The sequence below is a fragment of the Microcaecilia unicolor genome, chromosome 6 (genome assembly GCF_901765095.1).
Source record: "Microcaecilia unicolor chromosome 6, aMicUni1.1, whole genome shotgun sequence".
Classification (NCBI taxonomy): Eukaryota; Metazoa; Chordata; class Amphibia; order Gymnophiona; family Siphonopidae; genus Microcaecilia; species Microcaecilia unicolor.
The window spans coordinates 72,253,001-72,275,457 of NC_044036.1; the positions used below are offsets into that span (position 1 = coordinate 72,253,001).

The 22,457-nt window shown below is 41.2% G+C and overlaps 1 protein-coding gene across 1 annotated transcript in view; it reads left to right on the forward strand.

Moving 5' to 3' along the window:
- RPAP2 (RNA polymerase II associated protein 2) overlaps window positions 1-22,457 on the forward strand; it is a 121,715-nt gene that overhangs the window by 23,060 nt on the left and 76,198 nt on the right. Inside the window, exons 5-9 of the mRNA XM_030205378.1 lie at window positions 7,478-7,543; window positions 10,947-11,035; window positions 14,200-14,235; window positions 19,187-20,048; window positions 21,298-21,392. Of these exons, the coding sequence (XP_030061238.1) occupies window positions 7,478-7,543; window positions 10,947-11,035; window positions 14,200-14,235; window positions 19,187-20,048; window positions 21,298-21,392 (1,148 nt within the window). The remainder of the gene's footprint in view (window positions 1-7,477; window positions 7,544-10,946; window positions 11,036-14,199; window positions 14,236-19,186; window positions 20,049-21,297; window positions 21,393-22,457) is intronic.

Consider the following 22,457-nt stretch of genomic DNA (forward strand, 5'->3'; position numbering starts at 1 on the left):
TCTTCGTATAAAGGCTTCTGAGACTTCAGCATCAGTATCCCCGTTTCTTAAGCGCTTCCTTAAGCTGCTTGTTTTCCTGTCAAAGAGAATTCTGAACCTCAACCTGTTTGTTTCTCATGGCTGTTACATAGGCTCGGCGGGACTCTAACCTTTGGCCCTGTCAGCAGTTTCATCGCAATGGAATAGTTCTCTGCATGTACCCTAGGTTCCTACCTCAGGTTGTATCGGAGTTCAATCGACAGTTGCTTCTCTTGCCTCCTTCCTTCACGCAAGCACGTATTCCACTCATTGGACTTCAAGCGGACACTAGCCTATCCTTGATGCGGTCTCAGCCCCACAGGTTTTCTCCTTAGCCTTTAGTTACCTTCCTTCCTACAGGAGGTGGCTCACCATCAGGGATTGCTAAATGCCTGTTTAGCTACCTCCTTATTTTTCCTTTTCCTTCCGCCCAGGTCGGGCTACCCAGGATAATCCTCTTCAGACTTGCTGTGTCAATGCCATGGCTATATTATTCACTTCTCTTAGGAAGCTTGGTTGGGCTGTTGTGTTCTCTTCATTCCATACATTTACAGTGGTGGAAATAAGTATTTGATCCCTTGCTGATTTTGTAAGTTTGCCCACTGACAAAGACATGAGCAGCCCATAATTGAAGGGTAGGTTATTGGTAACAGTGAGAGATAGCACATCACAAATTAAATCCGGAAAATCACATTGTGGAAAGTATATGAATTTATTTGCATTCTGCAGAGGGAAATAAGTATTTGATCCCCCACCAACCAGTAAGAGATCTGGCCCCTACAGACCAGGTAGATGCTCCAAATCAACTCGTTACCTGCATGACAGACAGCTGTCGGCAATGGTCACCTGTATGAAAGACACCTGTCCACAGACTCAGTGAATCAGTCAGACTCTAACCTCTACAAAATGGCCAAGAGCAAGGAGCTGTCTAAGGATGTCAGGGACAAGATCATACACCTGCACAAGGCTGGAATGGGCTACAAAACCATCAGTAAGACGCTGGGCGAGAAGGAGACAACTGTTGGTGCCATAGTAAGAAAATGGAAGAAGTACAAAATGACTGTCAATCGACAAAGATCTGGGGCTCCACGCAAAATCTCACCTCGTGGGGTATCCTTGATCATGAGGAAGGTTAGCAATCAGCCTACAACTACAAGGGGGGAACTTGTCAATGATCTCAAGGCAGCTGGGACCACTGTCACCACGAAAACCATTGGTAACACATTACGACATAACGGATTGCAATCCTGCAGTGCCCGCAAGGTCCCCCTGCTCCGGAAGGCACATGTGACGGCCCGTGTGAAGTTTGCCAGTGAACACCTGGATGATGCCGAGAGTGATTGGGAGAAGGTGCTGTGGTCAGATGAGACAAAAATTGAGCTCTTTGGCATGAACTCAACTCGCCGTGTTTGGAGGAAGAGAAATGCTGCCTATGACCCAAAGAACACCGTCCCCACTGTCAAGCATGGAGGTGGAAATGTTATGTTTTGGGGGTGTTTCTCTGCTAAGGGCACAGGACTACTTCACCGCATCAATGGGAGAATGGATGGGGCCATGTACCGTACAATTCTGAGTGACAACCTCCTTCCCTCCGCCAGGGCCTTAAAAATGGGTCGTGGCTGGGTCTTCCAGCACGACAATGACCCAAAACATACAGCCAAGGCAACAAAGGAGTGGCTCAGGAAGAAGCACATTAGGGTCATGGAGTGGCCTAGCCAGTCACCAGACCTTAATCCCATTGAAAACTTATGGAGGGAGCTGAAGCTGCGAGTTGCCAAGCGACAGCCCAGAACTCTTAATGATTTAGAGATGATCTGCAAAGAGGAGTGGACCAAAATTCCTCCTGACATGTGTGCAAACCTCATCATCAACTACAGAAGACGTCTGACCGCTGTGCTTGCCAACAAGGGTTTTGCCACCAAGTATTAGGTCTTGTTTGCCAGAGGGATTAAATACTTATTTCCCTCTGCAGAATGCAAATAAATTCATATACTTTCCACAATGTGATTTTCCGGATTTAATTTGTGATGTGCTATCTCTCACTGTTACCAATAACCTACCCTTCAATTATGGGCTGCTCATGTCTTTGTCAGTGGGCAAACTTACAAAATCAGCAAGGGATCAAATACTTATTTCTACCACTGTATGTCTCGTTCTTGCTCTGGGTAGCTTACTTGCTGCAGCATTCCCATCATGGATTTGATGGAATAGTAATGTACTTTTACTTTGGATTCTAGAAGTCAATTCCTTCCGACTAGACCCTTTTTATTCTTTCCCAGGCTTCACGTCCGATGATGTGCTTACCGGTTTCTTTATGTTCTGACCTCACTGTTACAAAGGTGCATGTTGTCATTGGTTGTTGTTCCTAGTGAGCCTAGTAGCTAGGGATTTCCCAGTTGTGAGAATATTAGCCTTCTTGTCCTCGGGGAAAGTGAAGATACTTAACCTGTAGCAAGTATTCTGCGAGGACCGTAGACTACATATTCTCATATACCCTCCCACCTCCCTCTTGGAGTCATCTTCTATGCTATAGTATTGTACTGTTTTTTGGGGGTTTTTTTGTTACATTTGTACCCCGCGCTTTCCCATTCATGGCAGGCTCAATGCGGCAGGCAATGGAGGGTTAAGTGACTTGCCCAGAGTCACAACGAGCTGCCTGTGCTGGGAATCGAACTCAGTTCCTCAGTTCCCCAGGACCAAAGTCCACCACCTTAACCACTAGGCCACTCCTCCACTCACGGTCCAGCATTCGCGTGACGGGTGGGAAGACACTAGCGCATATGCACTGAAGTATGTCTCGCACTCCAAAAAAGCTCTGTGAAAAGCTTGATACAAGCTCCGGACCAGGCAGCATGGTGTTGTTACCCAATTGTGAGAATGTATAGCCTGCTGTCCTCGGAGAATACCTGCTGCAGATTTATCTTTGCTTTATTTGCGTATGGAAAAGACAAAGCAAACCATATTAAAAACAATCAGTCTGTTGGGTAAGCAAATAAAATGCATGAACTAAGACAGCCATGCTCGCATACAGCTTTCCTATTAGTGGCGAAGGCTCCCCTGCTTCCATTCATCTACACTCTGTCTCTTACTGAGTGACAACATGCTTTGCATGTGCAGTTCCCACGGTCTTTCCTTCTTGACTGTGCAATGTGAAAAAACATCTGTGATTCACAGCATTTCCTGCTGCACACTCACCTAGCAATCTTCTCCCTGTGCTGTCCTGTCTTGTCAGAGTGAGAGTCTTGTAACAAAACCTAGATTGCCATTGGGTCAGTTCTGATGAAGCCGAGCTTGCACAGCACTTAAGAACTGCAGTATACAGCCGCACTCTCATATAGCTTAGATTGAGCACTGTTACCCAGGTTCAGAAGTATGCAGGTGGAAATAGAGATCTCTGATTATTGGGAGGAAAGATGTGAGTGTAGAACAGGATAGTTGTGGTATTGTTTGCTCCGGTTTAATGAATATGGTAAAATTCAGATATTGTGAACTGGTAGATTCTGGGTCTTACCTGTACCAAAGGTTTCTAATGTTAAAATCAAAAAGTACAGTGAAATGTACTTGTGTTAATATGGATTTAGCCATGAATATGACTATTCCTATTAAGGACCAAATATTGGAATACAATTTGGATCTAATTTTATTACAGAAACTTGGCTCGCTAAAAAGGAGGGTCAGATTTTATCAAAGTTGTACCCCTTGAGCTATAATAATGGCACTTAATCCTGAACAGGGAAGCCAGGAAAAGGGGATAGCAGTAATTTTAAAATCAGTTTTGGATTGTGTAATGACTGCAATAACGGGTCTGAAAAGAATGTTATTAAGTAATATTTATTTATTTAAAATATTTATATCCTGCATGATCCTAATGTACTTGGCGGTTTACAGATAAACGTTCATAATCAAAATACGGAATTTAAAATGGACATAACAAGAGGACCGGAAGGGGAGATTTGATCCTGTCATTAGGGATAGGCGGGAGGGTGTGATTTGTGGGGGTGAAATAAGGGTCTTGATACTATGCTCGATTCTGAGACGGGTTGGGTATAGAGGGTGGCGGGGATGGGATATGGAGTTGTTGGCATAAGGTAATTTTTTTTTTTGGATAAGGTTTGTGTTGACTGTGTTCATAATTTGTTGCAATAAATAAAAAAGAATTATAATATAGGGGGCGGGGAAAGGGGGAAAATTGTAAATCAACTTGATGACGTGACTTTCCTGTAAAAGATTGGGTAGTTTGGATTTTGTTGATTAAGATAAAGTGGCACTTGTTTTGCACAAGGTCATAAATAAAAATGTTGAACATAAAAACAAACATAACACAAAATATTTACAAGTAGTGCTCTGCATAAAATTAATGACTTATTTTTGTCCCTCAAATTGATTGTTCGAAAAAGCTACAGTGCTTCTTAGAAAAAGAGTCGGAGAATTCTAGTCACTGAAAGCTTATTGAAATAATACTGTTTTCAATTCCCTTTTAAATAGCTCCAGATTCTTTATTATTCACAGGCTCAGTAATAAACCATTCCACAATTTAGGTCCAATCACTTTGAAAATCGTAGAGTGATGTTTCTCCAATCTAATTACTTTGAAAGAAGGAATCTATGACAAACATGCGTCCGAGGATCTCTAAGCTCTTGCAGGTTTTAAATATGCAAAGTTGATGCAATGATTGATTGATATTCAAAACCTTTGAATACCAAAATTAGAGTTTTAAAAGTAATTCTTTATTTAATAGGAAGCCAGTGTTTCTTCAAAACAGGTAATATGATAATGACAGGAAAACCCAGAAAGAACCCGAATGGTAGCATTCTGCGCAACCTGCAGAACTCAGAGATCCTGTGCGCAGTCTATTAACAAACCATTGCAATAATCAAAGCATGGTATAATCACAGTCATCTAAAATTGGAGAAATTAAGGAGGGCACACAATCTCCTAATTAATTTCAGTTTGGAAAACACCTGTCTGATTATTTTCAAAACCTGGGATTTTATTGAGGGGCCCTTTTACTAAAGGGTTGCCGAGCGGCAATCTGGAACTAACTGTGGTCCAACGTAGCCGCCAGCAGTAGTTCCGCCTCCAGCAAGCGCCATTTCCATGTTGCTGGATTTAAAAAGAAAACAAAACACTGGGTGACGTAAGTGCTTCCCCCCCCACCCCCCGCAAGGCCACACGGTAGGTGCCAGCTTACCACGTAGCTATGTGGTTTTTTTGGGCTTTTTACTCAATGCCGTAAAAAGGACCCTGGTGCGCTGCAAAAACATCTGCCTCCCCTACCACAGGGCCTTTTTTACCGCAGCTTGGTAAAAGGACCCCTGAGCTTGCAACATCAAATATAACTTCTAGATTATGAAAATTATTGGCAATGGGAATAGACAAATTGTTAATATACAGATTTAGAAATCTGCACTTGGCTGGTTTCGTTTTATTCTTCCTGATCTATATTCTTCTGGGAAATTCATTTACTAGGCTTGGATCACTAACTGATTTGCTTATGAAATTACATATAAAAATTCCTGAAATGATTATATTGGGTGACTTGAATGTTCATGTAAACGATCATACTTGTCCATTGGCTAAAAGGTTTTATTTTATTATTCAATCACTACTTTTGGTTTTGCTATCTCAATCTGCAACTCGTATAAAAGGACATATTTTGGACTTGATTGATAAATCGGTGCATACTAAGAATGTGGTGTGTGTACTTATATACAGTGATTTGATGCTTCTTAAAACTGAAGAAGTGGAAGAGATGTATGCTTTCTGGAAGGATGTGTCCAAAATAGGGCTGCATTTTGATTAAAATTTTTAATCGCAATTAGACATATCAGAAACAAGCAGAGATAAACAGTCCAACATGTCTTTCTGTCCCCCCCATCTGACATGTCTCCCTCCCTCCTCTCTGAACCCACCGCCCAACCCAGGGTCCAATATCTCTCCTTCCCTGCTCCATTGCTCGCTCTCTCTCTGCTTCCCTGCCCACCCAAATCCAACATTTCTCAAATTTCAGTGAAGATATCCTGTTTACTGATGGGTTCATCTTAACTGTTGTAACCTACCTTGAGAAGCCTGGTGTTATAAAGATTGGAAGTACAATTAAACTCTCCTTTCATTGGGCACATGAAATCACATCTTCACTTCATCTCTTTTGTACAAATGGATTATTCTGATTTAAGCATGTTTCAGGGACAAGTGTTTTTCAAAAGTCAAAATAATAAAAATAAATATTTAATGCAGATCTCTTTCTTTGTGGGGGGGGGGGTGCAAGTTGACTTCAGTGTGGTGCGGCAGGGACTGGGTAGGCTGGGGGCTGGGATGGAGATTACTTGCGACGGGGACGGGTTACATTTCTGTCCCCATGCAACTCTCTATACTACACTGCCCCATCCCCTCCCCAATTGTATGGCTCCTTCCCTGCTTCTGTTACCTTAGGATACACCCACTACCATGAGATCTTGATCTCTTGCTACCCTCAAAGCCACCTCCACCTCCCAACATCAGGCAGCCTTCTTCTTCACTCATCAAGTGCTCCCTTTCCCAACAAGGAGCCCTATCCTCTCTTTCCTTCCTCATCAAGTTTCTCTACTTTAACACACTTTTCCCATCAAACTCTACTGCCCCCCTCCAATCTTCCATAAGGTACCCATCTTCTCCCCCATCAGGTGCTTTCTTTCTCTGTTAGGGGAAACTGAAATTAGATCCTGGCCTTCTGTCCTTTCATCCCGTCCCTATCAAATGTCTTCAATCTTGCCATCAGTCCTTAATCATGTAACACTCCCCATCAATCTCCCTTTTCTCTATAAAACACCTCAACGCTGTTCCCCATTAGATTCCCCCAATAGATCCCACCTATCTCCTTTTCTTTCCTATCAAGCACCCCTGCTGCTTTTGAAACTTTCTTCCTGATTGGGATCTCACACTTCTCAACAGGAATATTTATTTTAATTATTTTGGCTTTGTTTTATGTTTGTTTTTGTTTTATGAGATGGTATTTTATTAAATTTTGTACTCTGTATTGTATGTTTCAGAGAATGAAGAGTTTGATGTATAAGTATGTAAATTAAAATTGAGCATCCTGTCATCCCTTCCTGGAAGCATCCTGCTCCCTGAGTAGTCCTAGGAGGAGGGTGGCTCTGGAGTGCTCATACCAAGTCTGCAAATTATAAGCAAAAAGACTTGAAAATCCTCTCTTGCTAGCACATATCACTGGAGCCAGCCTTACTGCTCTCAAGGTTTCATCAAGCCCATAGACCTTACAGGTACCATGAAGGAAGTTAACACTAAGTGCAGCAGAAAAGGAGCACTTTGATTCAGTTGTCAGAAACACTTGGAAACCTGACGTTTGTAGATCACAAAAGTCTTCATACATTTCAAGGCTGTAGTAAGGAAAAAAAATCATTTAGAAAGGAAAACAGTTATGACAGTATCTATTTGATAACTGGCTGTTTTTATTCCTTAGGTGCCAAAGCAAAAATATAAAATTTCAACCAAAACGAACAAAGTTTATGATATAACAGAAAGGAAGGTAAGTGTGAGTGTCTTTCTTAGTTAAAGAAAATATGTGATCTGTAGCTACATAAAGCTCTTTTAGAAAGTTTTTTTTTTTTTTCGTGCTTGGGTCTAACTGTGTACTCTCTCCATTTCTGCATGCAATTCAAACTACTGTTATTGACTTACAAGTGCATTCACTCTGCAGCTCCTCAGTACCTCTCCACTCTTATCTCTCCTTACTCTCAAACTCCGTTCATTGGGTAAATCTCTCTTATTTGTACCCTTCTCCTCCTCTTCCAACTCCAGACTCTGTTCCTTTTATCTTGCTGCACTGTATGCCTGAAATAGACTTCCTGAATCGGTACGTCAAGCTCTAGCTCTGGCCCACTTTTTTGAGGCTGCTTTTAACTCCTAGCTCCACTTGTTCAGTACCCATGTCTGTTTTATCATTCTCACCTAGTAATTCCCTTGTCCCTTATTTGTCCTATTTATCCTGATTAGATTGTAAGCCCTGTCGATCAGGGACTGTCTCGTACATGTTCAGTGTACAACGCTGGGTACGTCTAGTAGTGCTATAGAAATGATAAGTAGTAGTACTCTTCATCTTCCCTACCTGATTCTGGCTGCTGAAAGAAAGAGGATGATGACACCTGGCAGGACTTGTTTTCCCAGGCCATCAGAAGAAAAGAGCATTGTGGCAGCCAGTTGATGGAGTTGCTGCAGAATCACAGAGACAGCAGCAGGCAGTGGAGCCACTGTGGCCTGTTAGGGTGAAGAGCCAGTGTAGTCTGTGCTGGTCTGTCGTGGCTGCTGATTGGCAGAGAAGTTGCTGCCGCCTGGAAGAAGAGTAAATGGGCAAGGTGAGGTTAGATGACTAAGTGGGAGAATACAAGAAAAAGCTCACTGGATGAGATGAGAAATGGAAAACTAGAGCAGGATAGGAGATGGAGGAATGGAGTGATTTGAAGCCCTAGAAAAGATTAGACATCGAGCAAGTTGGATGATTGGGAGTGGTGTAAAGGATATTGAGAGGGGCACACCTAAGACTAGGATGGATTCATGGGGGTGGAGAATGAAGAGATGGAGGAATAAGAGTTTGATGAATTTAGAAATAGAAGGATGAGAGATGAAGTGTTGGAGAGGAAAGAGTCTAGTTGTGTTCTTCAGTGCAAGTCCTGTGAGACAATGGTGAAGGCGGGACTGGGGCATGGTTAGCACCTGAACAGAGATGGGCGCCTTTCGCCGATAATGGAAAAGAAGTATGCGTTTGTAGCTAGAATTTAGGGCACTTTTCCTGGACCCTGTTTTTCACGAATAAGGCCCCAAAAAGTGCCCTAAATGACCAGATTACCACCAGAGGGAACCGGGGATGACCTCCCCTGACTCCCCCAGTGGTCACTAACCCCCTCCCACCACAAAAATGATGTTTCACAACTTTTTATTTTCACCCTCAAATGTCATACCCACCTCCCTGGCAGCAGTATGCAGGTCCCTGGAGCAGTTGTTAGGGGGTGCAGTGGACTTCAGGCAGGTGGACCCAGGCCCATCCCCCCACTACCTGTTACAATTGTGCTGCTTAATGCTTAGTCGTCCAACCCCCCCAAACCCACTGTACCCACATGTAGGTCCCCCCTTCACCCCTTAGGGCTATAGTAATGGTGTAGACTTGTGGGCAGTGGGTTTTGAGGGGGATTTGGGGGGCTAAACACACAAGGGAAGGGTGCTATGCACCTGGGAGCTCTTTTACCTTTTTTTTTTTTTGTTTTTGTAAAAGTGCCCCCTAGGGTGCCCGGTTTGTGTCCTGACATGTGAGGGGGACCAGTGCACTACGAATCCTGGCCCCTCCCACGAACAAATGCCTTGGATTTATTTGTTTTTGAGCTGGGCGCTTTCATTTTCCATTATCGCTGAAAAACAAAAACGCCCAGCTCACAAATTGTCAAATAAAACATGGACGTCTATTTTTTTCGAAAATACGGTTCAGTCCGCCCCTTCACGGACCCGTTCTCGGAGATAAACGCCCATGGAGATAGACGTTTTCGTTCGATTATGCCTCTCTTAGTTTGTGGTCACTTGGCCCTTTTTCAAATATACTGTATCTGTGTTGTGCATATGTGACCGAGGCCAGTAGTGTTCTGATGGAGATGGATGTCAGCACTCATTGATCAGCGTCATGGCTCCACATAGGAAGATATGTCGACTCTCCTTCAGTCCTTTAGGACCCAAAGTGGCCCCTACTTAAAAATTAGCGGACCACTGATCTAGCGGTTAGGATAGCAGCATTCAGAGCTTGTTTTTTTTGTTACTGACATGCCTTGTATGTTTGAAGATATCATTTCATATCTGGCCACCTATGCAGGAAAGGCACATATGTGCATATATATTGCACCTAGTTTATAAAAACATATGCACAAGTGTGCTTCTGTAAAATTGCCTCCCCCAGAGCTTTCATGCAAATTTGTATCTGATCTGAGACAGGAGTACCTTTTGTATATGCATATGCCAGTACTATATGAAAGATGCCGATTTCCCCCTTCAGGGATGCCTATGTAAATATTGCATAAAAGCGGGTGCTCTGTTTTTTGAGCACCTACTTTTTTTGCATATATATCCCTTGGCAATTGTATGAGTGCCTACTTCAATGCACTCTGAAGTCATATAAAAAAATCTTTTGGGCGCAATGACATACCTGTATGTAATTTATTGTAGAATCCTGTAGAGATAAAGATATAAATAAGAGGCAGAAATGAGGCATAAAAGGAGAGATCAGTGTCAGAGACACAGGTGGAGGGCAGAAAGGAATACAGGGGATAGTCAAAGAATGAAAAGTTATCAGGAGAAGGAAGACTGAAAAAAACAAAGATGAGAGAAAAATATTTTAAATTTATGTATCAGATTGTGACTTCCAGATGTTTGAATTTATTGTATTATTGATTTAGATTGTTAATTGATACACAGTTTTCCACTGGGCACTATTGTGCTTTTTATTCAGTATTATCTGTTATACTGGTGTAGCACTGCACAAAGCACGCTGCAGATAGCAAAGCAGTTCCTAGCTGTACTGTTGTCACCCAACCACAATGTCTGGATCAGGGTTAATTTGGGTAAATGTGATAGGAGCCTGGACTGGAGATTTGTAGACACAGATTTTCCAGGGCCCTCATCTGTCAAGGATTAAAAAAAAAAAAAAAGAAAGCACCAAACCAGTAGCACCAATAATAAAACCATTGATATTTTTGCTCTTTGCTCCTAACAGGAAAATTGTGTGTTTCTATGGTAAAAACAATTTCAGTAAGAAAGTCATGAGTGAAAATAGAATTTATTTGGGTAGTGGAAGCAATGAATTCTGCAGTATTCTTTTTACCCATTTTAAAAAGTGATAATTGAAAATATATATACTTCTTTTTAAATATTTAATGCTCCCATATTCTCCACAGTGTTTCTGCAGTAATTTTTGCTACAGAGCCTCCAAATATTTTGAAGCCCAGATTCCCCCGAGTCTGCTTTGGATGCGAGAAGAAGAAAGGTAATGGTGCATTCTCTCTTTGTTTTGACTTGATGTAAAAGGTAGCGCTCGATTTCTAAAACAGAAGAATGCTTGATTCCTGTCGCTTTATGTGGGCCACTCATCCAAGACTGTAAGACCCGTTTAGGGCCACCTTAAGCAAGGGCGACGGGGGCGTATGTACAGAGCCCTGACGTTCCTAGGGGCCCTGTGCTTAACTGAGTCAGCTTTGCAACTGGCAGCTGACCAAAAATGAAAGCTTATTTTCCCTTTCCATCTCCCTCTCTCTCCCCCTCCCCCTTTTATAAAATTGTGCTCCTCAGCACTGACCCTCTGTATTCCTCCTACCACTCCAAAGGCCAGCCATTATATCTTATTTGAAATCTGAGCGGGGGAGGCATCAAACTGGTCCGCACAGAGCCCTGCAATTGCTAAGGCCTGCCTTGCACCCATTGTATCTTAAGTGAAGTTCTGCATTGCAAACTCTGGCACATTTCTTCTATTTTGAAAGGCCAAAAGCAGCCAGATTATTATCTTCATCCCAGTGGCCTGCTGTGTACCCTGTGTAAAGCTGCTCTGAAGAGCTTGAGGAGCCTGCCTAGCATGCCAGCAGGGTTTTGACTGGTGATTAGTATCTCCGCTGATGGAGCATACATAGAGAATGGCTAGATATGCCCTTTGGTAGGTGAAAAGGAGTCATGTGTTTTTATTTTTGTTTTGTTTTGTTTTTTAACAGTAATTTTGATAGAAGGAATGTTTTTTTCCCTGGAAAACCATGAAAGAAATATCATTTTATTTTCCAAGTGTAGTACTGTATTCAGAAACTGTTTTTAGTTTTTGTTTTGGGTTTTTTCAACAGTGATTCTTAAATAATTTTGATGGAAGGAACTCTTTTCTCCTTGGAAAACAGTAAAAGAAATGTCATTTTTTTTCAAAGTGTAGTACTGTATTCAGAAACTGTTGAAATAATCTACAGTTTTGGATCTGGGGATACTGTTTCATGATTGTATTTGAAGAGTTGGAAATATTTGATATTTTGGAATTGTACCCATAAGTTATAATTAATAAAAATGATTTAAAAAAAGCATTCAACAAAACATACTGTGCAAGAATACCACAGCATTTTCCTTCTAGGAGTAATTTTCAGTTCCTTAGCGTCAGCAGCAGATGAATCCAGAAACCTGTGGGTTGTATTCATCTGCCAGCAGGTGGAGATATAGAGTAAAAACTGGTGCATGTGAAGTAGGATGTCCCGCTTCCTGGCTAGTCAGTATTCCCTGTCTCCAACAGGCGGACGGACGTGTCCTCAGGCTCCTGTTCTGACTTTGCTGGTTCAGTGGAGCTGGGGGTGACTGGCTGTGCGGCACCAGCTTTGGGGGGTACACCTGGTCATCCCAGGTCCCTACCCCACCCCATATCCCTCTCTTTTGGCCTCCCACCTTCTCCTTCTTCACAGACTGCTTCATTTATTAAAAAAAAATAATCTGACTCCTGGAGATTTTTTTTTTTTTTTGTGGTCTGGAGTGCTGAGTTTGCAGCCTCTGTTGGTGGGCTCTGGCACTTTTCACTAAGAGAGTAATTAGTACTGTTTCAGTGCTATGGAGGGGGCGAAATCCTGATTGTGATTCATGTTTTTTTCTTGGTGTCTTTTGGTATTGGGGTGAGTAGGATGTTGCCGTTTTCCTTAGGGAAGAGACCTTGTTGAAGCATGTAGTTTAGGTGGGATGTGAGGTCAGTTATGAAGCGGTTAGGGGCGGATTTTATTAGGTAGCTAGGGCAGGTATCCAATTTACAGTGGGTGTTAGAGAACCTTTTGATCGCCTGGGTGACTGTTTCGGCGGTAAAGGAAGTGAAGTTTGACAAAGTTCGGGCAGCTGGGTATTCTCCAGGGGTTGGATCCAGACTGTTGATGAAGTTTTTGATATCGGTATTGTCCTGAGGTAGCGTGTTGCGTAGGTTTGTAATTTTTTAATTGAAATATTTAGCAAGTTTGTCTGCAGATGAAATGTCTGTATTGGTTGTGGTGACCGCCGTAGTGTCTAGTAGTTTATTCACGAGTTGGTATAGTTTCTTCGTGTCTTTGTGATCAGGCCCTATTTTAAGTTTATAGTATGACCTTTTGGTTTGTCTTATTGCATATTTGTATGTTCATTGTATCTGTTTCCATGCATTGAATGTGTGTTCGTCTTTTATCTTGTTCCATGCTCGTTCAAATTTTCTGGATTGTGTTTTTAATGTTTTCAGTTCATCGTTCAACCATGGTATAGTGTTATGCCTACATTGAAAAATTGAGCAGATTGAGAATTATAATCGTAGACTAAATCATCTTTTCTTGAACTTTCCAAAATCTCCGGGTGTTACCCCTTTGGAAGCTTTTACGAAATATTTGTTTGAAATATTGAACTATACCCTGGAAACTATTCCCCCGATAAATCGGATATACTATATACCAAATAAAAAGGTTCTGGAGCAGTCTTTGGAAATGAACCCTCAAGAAAATAAGAAAGATTTATTGAATATATCTGATTTACTAGAAGTATCTTTATCTGAAGACTCTGAAAGAGTGACTTTATTGGTTTCATTTGTATTCGAGCAAGATCTAGAGGCGGTGAAGCACTTATCCTTTCGAAAACAACAAACTTTGTTTTATGGCAAGAAAATTTGGATATTCCCCGATGTAACAAAACAAACTCAAGAAAGGAGGAAGGCTTTTTTGGCCTTGAGAATGGAAACTTTGGCAATGGGCGCATCTTTTTATCTTAACTATCCATGTAAATGTGTAGTTAAATATACAGGGTTAAAATTATGTATTTTTTTCTTCCAGAGCAATTGCGTGCCTTTATAGACTTCAAAAGAGTGACCACAGGTATTATCCAATAAGCTGAGATTATGATATGGTACTAGACGGGGTTATTTGTGTTAAGCATTTCTACTTTCTTCTTTATTTTCCTTTTTTTCTTTAAGCTTACCTCCTGAGCGTTTCTTTGACACGTTCTCTAATAGTGGTCTAAAGAGGAATAATATTTTGTGATCTATGTTGACTTACATTTTTTTACTTTTCCGTTTTTCATGTTCAAGTGTTTGACTTGTAAAGAATGGTTTAAATATTAATAATTAATAAATAAATAAAAGTTAAATGAAGACTTTAGAAACATTAAAAGTTTATATGTTTTTTTGTTTTGTAGACCTCCTGATTTCAAACTTCTGAAGCCAGGACAAAGGTACGAATCCGTGATTCTCTTAAAAGCTGTAAAGCTATTTTCCTGAATGTAAACAGAAATCGGCCATGAAAATACTTGTACATTTGGATTTCCTAAAAGCCAGCGCAAAACGCTATGTAGATTTGCTCAGTGTTTATCCCTCTGTGGCAGGTTTTGATCTGTATGTTTTCCTGCATGGCTTCTCCTATATTTGAACTTGATGAAGTCAAACAAATCCCTGCGTGCACTTCATCCTACCTGGACTCTCATTGTCTTCATTAATGTGTTGATGAATGGCTGTAATCTCCTTTACATATTGGACATCATTTCCGATCTGGGTGGTATGCAGCATGAATAGGCAGAAACCGACACACAAAAGTGCATTTTTTGACAGTTTATTACTTTCAGTTTTTGACTTCACATAAATTTCATATTCAGCATTTGTCAGATGAAAACACAGAACAAGCCTTCACAGGATCCAAAGGAACACAACACACACAGCAAAGGTGACAAACTCTTCAGCTTGGGTAAAAGTGAATCAATTTTTCACTCTTTCAAAAGGTACAAAGAACAGGGGACATTCAATGAAGTTACATAAAAATACTTTTAAAACAAATAGTAAGAAAGAATAGTTAAGCTCTTGAACTCGTTGCTGGAGAATGTGATAACTGAGGTTAGCGTATCTGGGTTTAAAAAAGATTTGGACAACTTCTTGGAGGAAAAGTCAGTCTGTTATTGAGATGGACATGGGGGAAACCACTGCTTGCCCCAGGACTGGTAGTATGCAATGTTGCTGCTAATTGGGTTTCTGCCAGGTACTTGTAACCTGGATTGGCCACTGATGAAAGTAGGATATTTGGCTAGATGGGAGGTCACTGATTCATGATTTGGCAAGTGGCTGTGCCATTTTCTGCAAGCGAAGAGCTTATTTGGATGAAAGTTTAACATTGCTGGATTTGCGTTTTAATCTCAGACTACCATTTGAGTCTCAGTTGTTATAATCAGTCTTTTTCTTGGTGCAATCCTTTTTCCATATACATCCAATCCAGACCCCTGATGCAGGTCTAGTGGCCGAAACACGGCCTGTGTGTAGTTGTGGATATTGAGAATAAAAGTACTTTTAACACACAGAGGGCTGTCTTGTGTGGGTTTGTTGCCTTCGCTGTGTGTGTTATATTCAGCATTTCTACCATATTCACGTAATGTAAATTATAAATAGAAAGGTGTATCTGCAAATACAATTTCAGTTTAACATTAGCCAATATAATCTTTGCAAGCAGTGCAAATGTCATGGGCCATGAAACAAATTGCCAGCACTTCTAATTATGTTTATAGATGTTGTTTTGTGTGACCTAACCACTAGATGGCACTTTTGGATAAACACAGCAAGAGCAAACATCCAACGTTTTAGCTCTCTGCAAAAGAATTGATTTATCTCAGACAACATTATTTAATTTATTTATTGGGCTGTATTTACTCCCTTTTTGAAGAAATTCACCCAAGGCAGTGTGCAACATGAATAACCCGGACATAGGTAATACGCGATAAAAACAATAAAAAAAATGTTCAAATAACAGTATACACCAAACACTTTAGAGGGGAATCGGCACTAGTCTTGGTTATTTCTTTGACAACCATTGTGGGGTACGGAGGAAAGTTAATGAGAGGGGGCCTCATACTATAGTAGTTTATTTTCTTTGTGGGGCTCAAGGGTCATAAAAATACAGGCCCTTTATGTGTTATTCAGTTTGGTGGTTTGGGGGGTATGGAGGGTGGAGGAGGAATAACTGTCATAAAAGGTGGTGCTTTATAATTTTTGGCCATTTCAGTGTTGAAAGTGTTAAGTATTTTCATCTGTTTTGTATTTGAAATTGTTTGAACATAACAGTACACATTGTAACATACTGTATTACTTCTAAAGTAAGCACAGCACATGTTAAAGGATCTTAATAAGGGTTTGGAGGTGGATTTGTGATATTTCAGTGTTGTAAATGGGAGGTTATAAGATATCAGAAGATGGGAGGGGCTGGTGGGGGTGGAAAACTAAGAGGCCCTTTCAGTAAAGTGACCAGCGCTGTTGTTAGCACATGGGTTTCCTGTGCACTGCAGCCACTTTTAGCGTGGCAGTGAAATGTCTGCATTTGTATATTTTTCTTTAATGGCCATGTGCTAATTTCCCAATTAGTGCATGGCTATTACCGCAGGAGCCTGTACCACTGTGGTAATCAGGCAGCCCATGGCAGTGCTTTTTGGCACTCACTAGTGCCTACTGCAGCTTAGTAAAAGGGTTTTAATATTTGTTGTAGCTGACTTCTTTTTATGACTGATTAAATGCTGCTTATGGATGAGTTCTTATTGATGTTGGATTTGGTCACTGTCCATCAGATCCTGTATAAGTTGTCCAAAGTTGGGTGTGGAACCCAGATCCATGCATTAGTTATAAAATTAATCCTTTCAAAGATTGTAAGCTCTTTTGAGCAGGGACTGTCTTTTCTTCATGTTAAATTGTGAAGCGCTGCGTACGACTGGTAGCGCTATAGAAATGATTTATAGTAGTAGTAGTAGTAGCTAATTAGGTGACAATCAATTATTGGAATTAAGCACATAATTGGCAGTAATTAGGAGTTACATATAGATCTGCCCTGCACCCTATTCTATAACATTATATAATATTGGAAGTGGAGGAGTGGCCTAGTGGTTAGCGTGGTGGACTTTGGTCCTGGGGAACTGGGTTTGATTCCCACTGCAGGCACAGGCAGCTCCTTGTGACTCTGGGCAAGTCACTTAACCCTCCATTGCCCCAGGTACAAATAAGTACCTGTATATAATATGTAAGCCGCATTGAACCTGCTATGAGTGGGAAAGCGCGGGGTACAAATGTAAGAAAAATAAAAAATAACATGCACCTAAATTTCATAGTGCATAACTCCAAAGGGAGCATGGCCATGGGAGGGGCATAGGCAGGTCTGGGGCGTTCCCAGAAATTAGGCGTGATGTTAGAGAATTACTGCATTTTATTTATTTGGATTTTTCTCACACCTTTTTCAGTAGGAGCTCAAGGTGAGCTACATTCAGGTACACTGGGTATTTCCCTGTCCCTGGAGGGCTCACACTCTAAGTTTGTACCTGAGGCAATGGAGGGTTGAGCGACTTGCCCAAGATCGCAAGGAGCAACAGTGGGATTTGAACTGGCCGCCTCTGGATGTCAAGACTAGGCTACTTCTCCACCCCATTTGCATGGCTAACTGCCATCAGTTGGGTGCCAGCATTTACACTAGCCTTTTGCAGGTTTAAATGCTCACCCCCAAAGTTAGGCAGGAAATATGTGCTGAGCTAGTATTCTATAAAGGATGGTCTGCACGTTTACAGAATACTAGCTTAGCATGGATAATCCTGGCTCCTAACCTTAGGCACCATTTATTGTATCTATCCCATGACCCTTTTCCGGAGATGGGAGGGCGGTAGAACGAGAGGACATGATATGAGAGTGAAGGGGGGCAGACTCAAGAAAAATGTCAGGAAGTATTTTTTCACGGAGGGAGTGGTAGGTACTTGGAATGCTCTCCCGTGGGAGGTGGTGGAGATGAAAACGGTAGCGGAATTCAAGCATGCGTGGGTTAAACATAAAGGAATCCTGTTCAGAAGGAATGGATCCTCAGAAGCTTAGCCGAGATTGGGAGGCGGGGCTAGTTCTGGGCAAGACTTCTACGGTCTGTGTCCTGAAAATGGCAGATACAAATCAAGGTAAGGGTATACACAAGAAAGTAGCACATATGAGTTTATCTTGTTGGGCAGACTAGATGAACCGTGCAGGTCTTTTTCTGCCATCATCTACTATGTTACTGTGTTATGTCCTCTTCCATGTATTGCTGCATAAGTCACCAGTAAAAAAAGATTTCAAATAAAACATCTTCAATAGACTGCAGAAGGGAATAAATGGAGGGGGAACAGATAGAGTAACAGAAGTTAGATAGAAAATAAGTGTGACTATGATAAGTGAAACAAGAAAAAATAGTATCCTGGGATTGCAGGTCCTCTATAGCATGATCAGAAGATATGCCTGTTTATTCCTTTAAATTGCAATTTTTTTAACAATATTTATTAGAAGTTTTCACAAGAATACAACCAAAGGTCAGCACAAATATAAACCCTGATTTTTCCCCACCATCGCCCCCCCCCCCCCCACCACCCCCGAAACAAAAACCAAGCAAAAACTAGCTAAATTGCAGTAATTCCACATCCATGGACATACATCATCCAACTTAACCGTGCAGGGCTGCCCCCACCAAGTTTCATAAATGTCCCAAATGCAAGTTGCAAATTTTTATTTTTAAGAAAATGCTAAAAGATAAGTAATCAGAAATGTCTAAAATAATGTTTTCTTTTGGGAGGTGTTCAATAGTAAAAGCCTTCCCAGTTTGCTAAGACTGTATGTCAGGGTATTGTTCTGCGGGGCCCTGCTTACCTGCTTTCAGCATCTCACTTTGACATTAAACAAATCCCTTGTCCTTCCTGTCAGTCTCCATCTGGCTCTTTCCATTCTCCTTGATCTTTTTTTCACTTGGTTTGTAGTCTCTGCTCTGAAGGGCATGCACTTTTCAGCCTACAAACCTTACCTGGACATTTTGTAGTGTATTTAAGGGTTCGGTGCTGAGAAACTACTTCATTATTTAGTTTTGTTTACCTGTCATGCATTATCTTCCCTCTGACTACAGAAAGGAAGGTTTGTCCTGAATTTTCTTAAGGCAGTTAACTTTGAAATGAATACTATGTTATGGAATTTCTTGTCAGCTGTTTGCTCTGGCTTTCAAACAAGGTTTATAGATTTTCCCACTGCACCTGTAAGTTGCAATGCATGTTTGTAAAGAAAAAAAAAAGATTTTGCTAACTTTCCAGTACAAGTGGAAACTCAAACATTTGATAAAAAATGCTATTTTGTTCTTGCCCTAATTCTGTTTTTATTCTCATGCAGTGGACATTCAGGCGAGGAAATCAAACTATATGAAAAACCTGTTATGCCCTCAGATATAGAAAACCCTAGAATGTTAACCAGCCATCTTAAATCCAGTTCTTCTGCCTCAGAGAGTGATAACGACAGTGATTCTGAACAGAAATTTGTTTCCACCATGCTCACAGGAAAGAGATCTCGTGCCCTCAGTCTGAAGAAACAGCCACCTAAAACTGGTCTGCCAAGTGAAAAAAGTACTTCAGAAACCAAAGCCACAGACAAAGGACAGAAACATATCATGCTTGAAATCACAGAAGAGCTGAGTAAATGCAGAGTGGATGACAAAGACAAAATGAACTCTACTAGTGTTAGCTTCCAAACAGAGGAACTTTGTGCACCTGGAACGGATCTAACACCAAGTAAACTGCAAGTTCCAGAAGAATCTGGTTCACAAATAACTTCAAGAGGTGTAAGCAAAAGAGGTGCTGAGCATCTCAGGAGAATGCTTTCCAGTTCAAAGCAGCCCCTCAAATCGGATGATGCAGTATCTGTTCATTCTCCTATTAAAGAAAATATGCTGGAAGCACTTATAAAGACTTTCACCGAATGGAAAACTGACAAAACAATGGAGTTTCTCTACGGGCCTCAGTGCACCACCATTCGTGCCTCCAGTTCTGAGAAAGAAGAGCTTGATGCAGATGATCTACCCCTAGAAACCTTGGACATCGTCAGACAGAAATCTCACAACAGTCTGAATGAATCTCTGCCTTTTAGGCAGGATGGCACAGCAGATAAACCACTGCCTGGTTTTGAAAGGCTCAAAGAAGATACGGCAACATTGAGCCTGTCTGTCAAGGAGTTTTATAAAGGAGTATATAAAGACAGGGTGAGAATCAAATCAAAGTCAATTGAACTTTGTTTGAAAATGCCAAGAGAGGGAAGCCAGCACAAGTTCAGCCCCTGATGAATAGATATATAAAAATGTCCTTTAGCGGAAAAAAAAAAAAGCATCAGAACCATAGCAGTCTTTAATTATGCCTATTTTAGCTTGCAGATTTTAATGCAGATTACCAGTAAAAGGCTGTGCTCCATGTCTGTGCTGTCTCTGGATAGTATATAAATTTTGAGGCATATTTTCAAAGCACTTAGCCTTCCAAAGTTCCATAGAAACCTATGGAACTTTGGAAGGCTAAGTGCTTTGAAAATATGCCATGTCAGCAGACTTTCATTTTGTTGCTGTTGAAAAGCCAGGAGCAGCAGTGGTTCCCATACTGGGTCGGGAGCTCAGGAGGGGTCATATTATCAGTGAATAGATTCTCTTTACTGTGACCTGTGTGGCAGTGAGAATGGGGCCTGTGAATCAGTAAATGTTTACAGGCCATTGCTGCCTCCTCCTTTTAGACTGGAAACTCATGCCATGTCCTGGGGTCTGATTCACAGTCCCCTGTGCTGATTATGGCTACTGCTTTCATGCTTTACAGGAGTAGGAGGGAGGAAGAAGTGGATGAGAGAGGGCATGGAGGTCTCCTATTTGGTTTGCAGTATCATCTGGGATTTTAAATGCTGAAATGAGATGATATTGAATAAAAGTTTGGAAAGGACTGTCTTAGAATCTTGTATCGAACCAGAAACAAAAAGCAGTTTTAAATAATGCCTGGTACTAATTGGAGCTTCTTCCACTAGTAACAGGTACATAACCGAGTTGTACTGTCATATGATTTCTGACATAATAGCCAAAACGTACACATGAGGTTCAGTATGAGTGAGGCACTTTGTGTAACAGCTTAACAGTAACACATTTGATTGATACTGATTGGGTGTTTTTACCTGCCAATGGATCCTTTTGGAATAGTGAACATTTAAGGAGGCAGTTTTCAAAGGGATTTCCACAGGTAAAACCCCTTTGTCAACAGCCTCCACTATGCAAGGGGAAAGGGTTGGGGCTGGTGAAGTACATATGGGATTTCATTTTGAAATCCACAAGCGTGCTTTACCCCTTGTGTTTTGTATCTGGGATAAAAACTTCCAGAAACACCATTCTGCTGCTGGGTGTTCACAGGAAAACACCATAGGAGACTTTCGAAATTGGTTTCCCAATATGTATACTACTGATATATTATTTCAATTTGATGTAGGATGGCAAACAAGATGATCCTGTTCTTCCGCTTGTAGATTCTTCTGCTCAACACCAAATTCGGAAGCGTATTGTACTTGACAAACTAAAAAAAGTGTAAGTCAAATGTATTTTTTGCATTTTTTTTAACTTTAATTTTTAATTTTTCTTTTGTTAAGTAAAAAGATTTGATGGGTAAAATACATATTATCACACTTCAAAACTAAGATTTACCTTTTTTCCTCCATGAGGTTTTGAGGTTCCATGAATATTTCAGTATCTGTTCTGCTATATAAGCATTTCATTTGTTAAAAATGTGTTTAATTTTGCTTCAGGTTTTAAAATCCTGATTCATACCCTTTTATGAGCTACAGCATGCCTGAAAGTTCATTTGTTATGTTGTACCTGTGTTATCACTCAGTGCCTTTCCTTCACCACCCTCTCCCCCCCCCCCCACCAAAAAAACCCCAAAAACTACAGCACACACTAAAAAGCAATCCTCCAAAGCTGCTTTTGCTCACAGAAAAATGTTCAGCTCTGCAGAGGTCTAGTAGCATTGTACCTGTGTTCTAATATATGTCCAGGACCAGCAGGGTTTTGACTTAGCACTCATGGGGAAGTGTAATTGCCATGTTAGTGCACTTAGATATGTGGAAATAAGGGTCAACAACCAAGCTGTACTTTCCTTATTGGACCAACTCAGGGGTTCTCAACCCGGACCTTGGGACACACTCAGCCAATTGGGTTTTCTGGATCTGTACAATGAATAGACATGAGAGAGATTTGCATACAATGGAGGCAGTGCCTGCAGATCTGTCTCAATGCATATTCATTGTAGGTATCCTGAAAACCTGACTGACTGAGAGTCTAGGGGTTCTTGACCCACCATCTTTGACAAGCTTTTGAGAGTTATGCTCTCCATTAAGTCAGACCCTCAGAGCAGCTGTACATTTTCACAAGATCATTTGTGTGCTGCTGGAAATAGTTCTGGCTGCCTATTTTTTAAGAGCGCATACACTTCTAGGTTGCTTGTCATGTTCCTTGGGTGACAGAGACTGACCTCCCCACTACCTTGCTTTCATTTTCACTGCCATTCTCTGCCATTGGCTGTCTTGAGCTTCAGGTGGCAGGGCCTTCTCTTCCTTCTACCCTGCTGCTCATTCAGCTGCCACTACCTTGCTA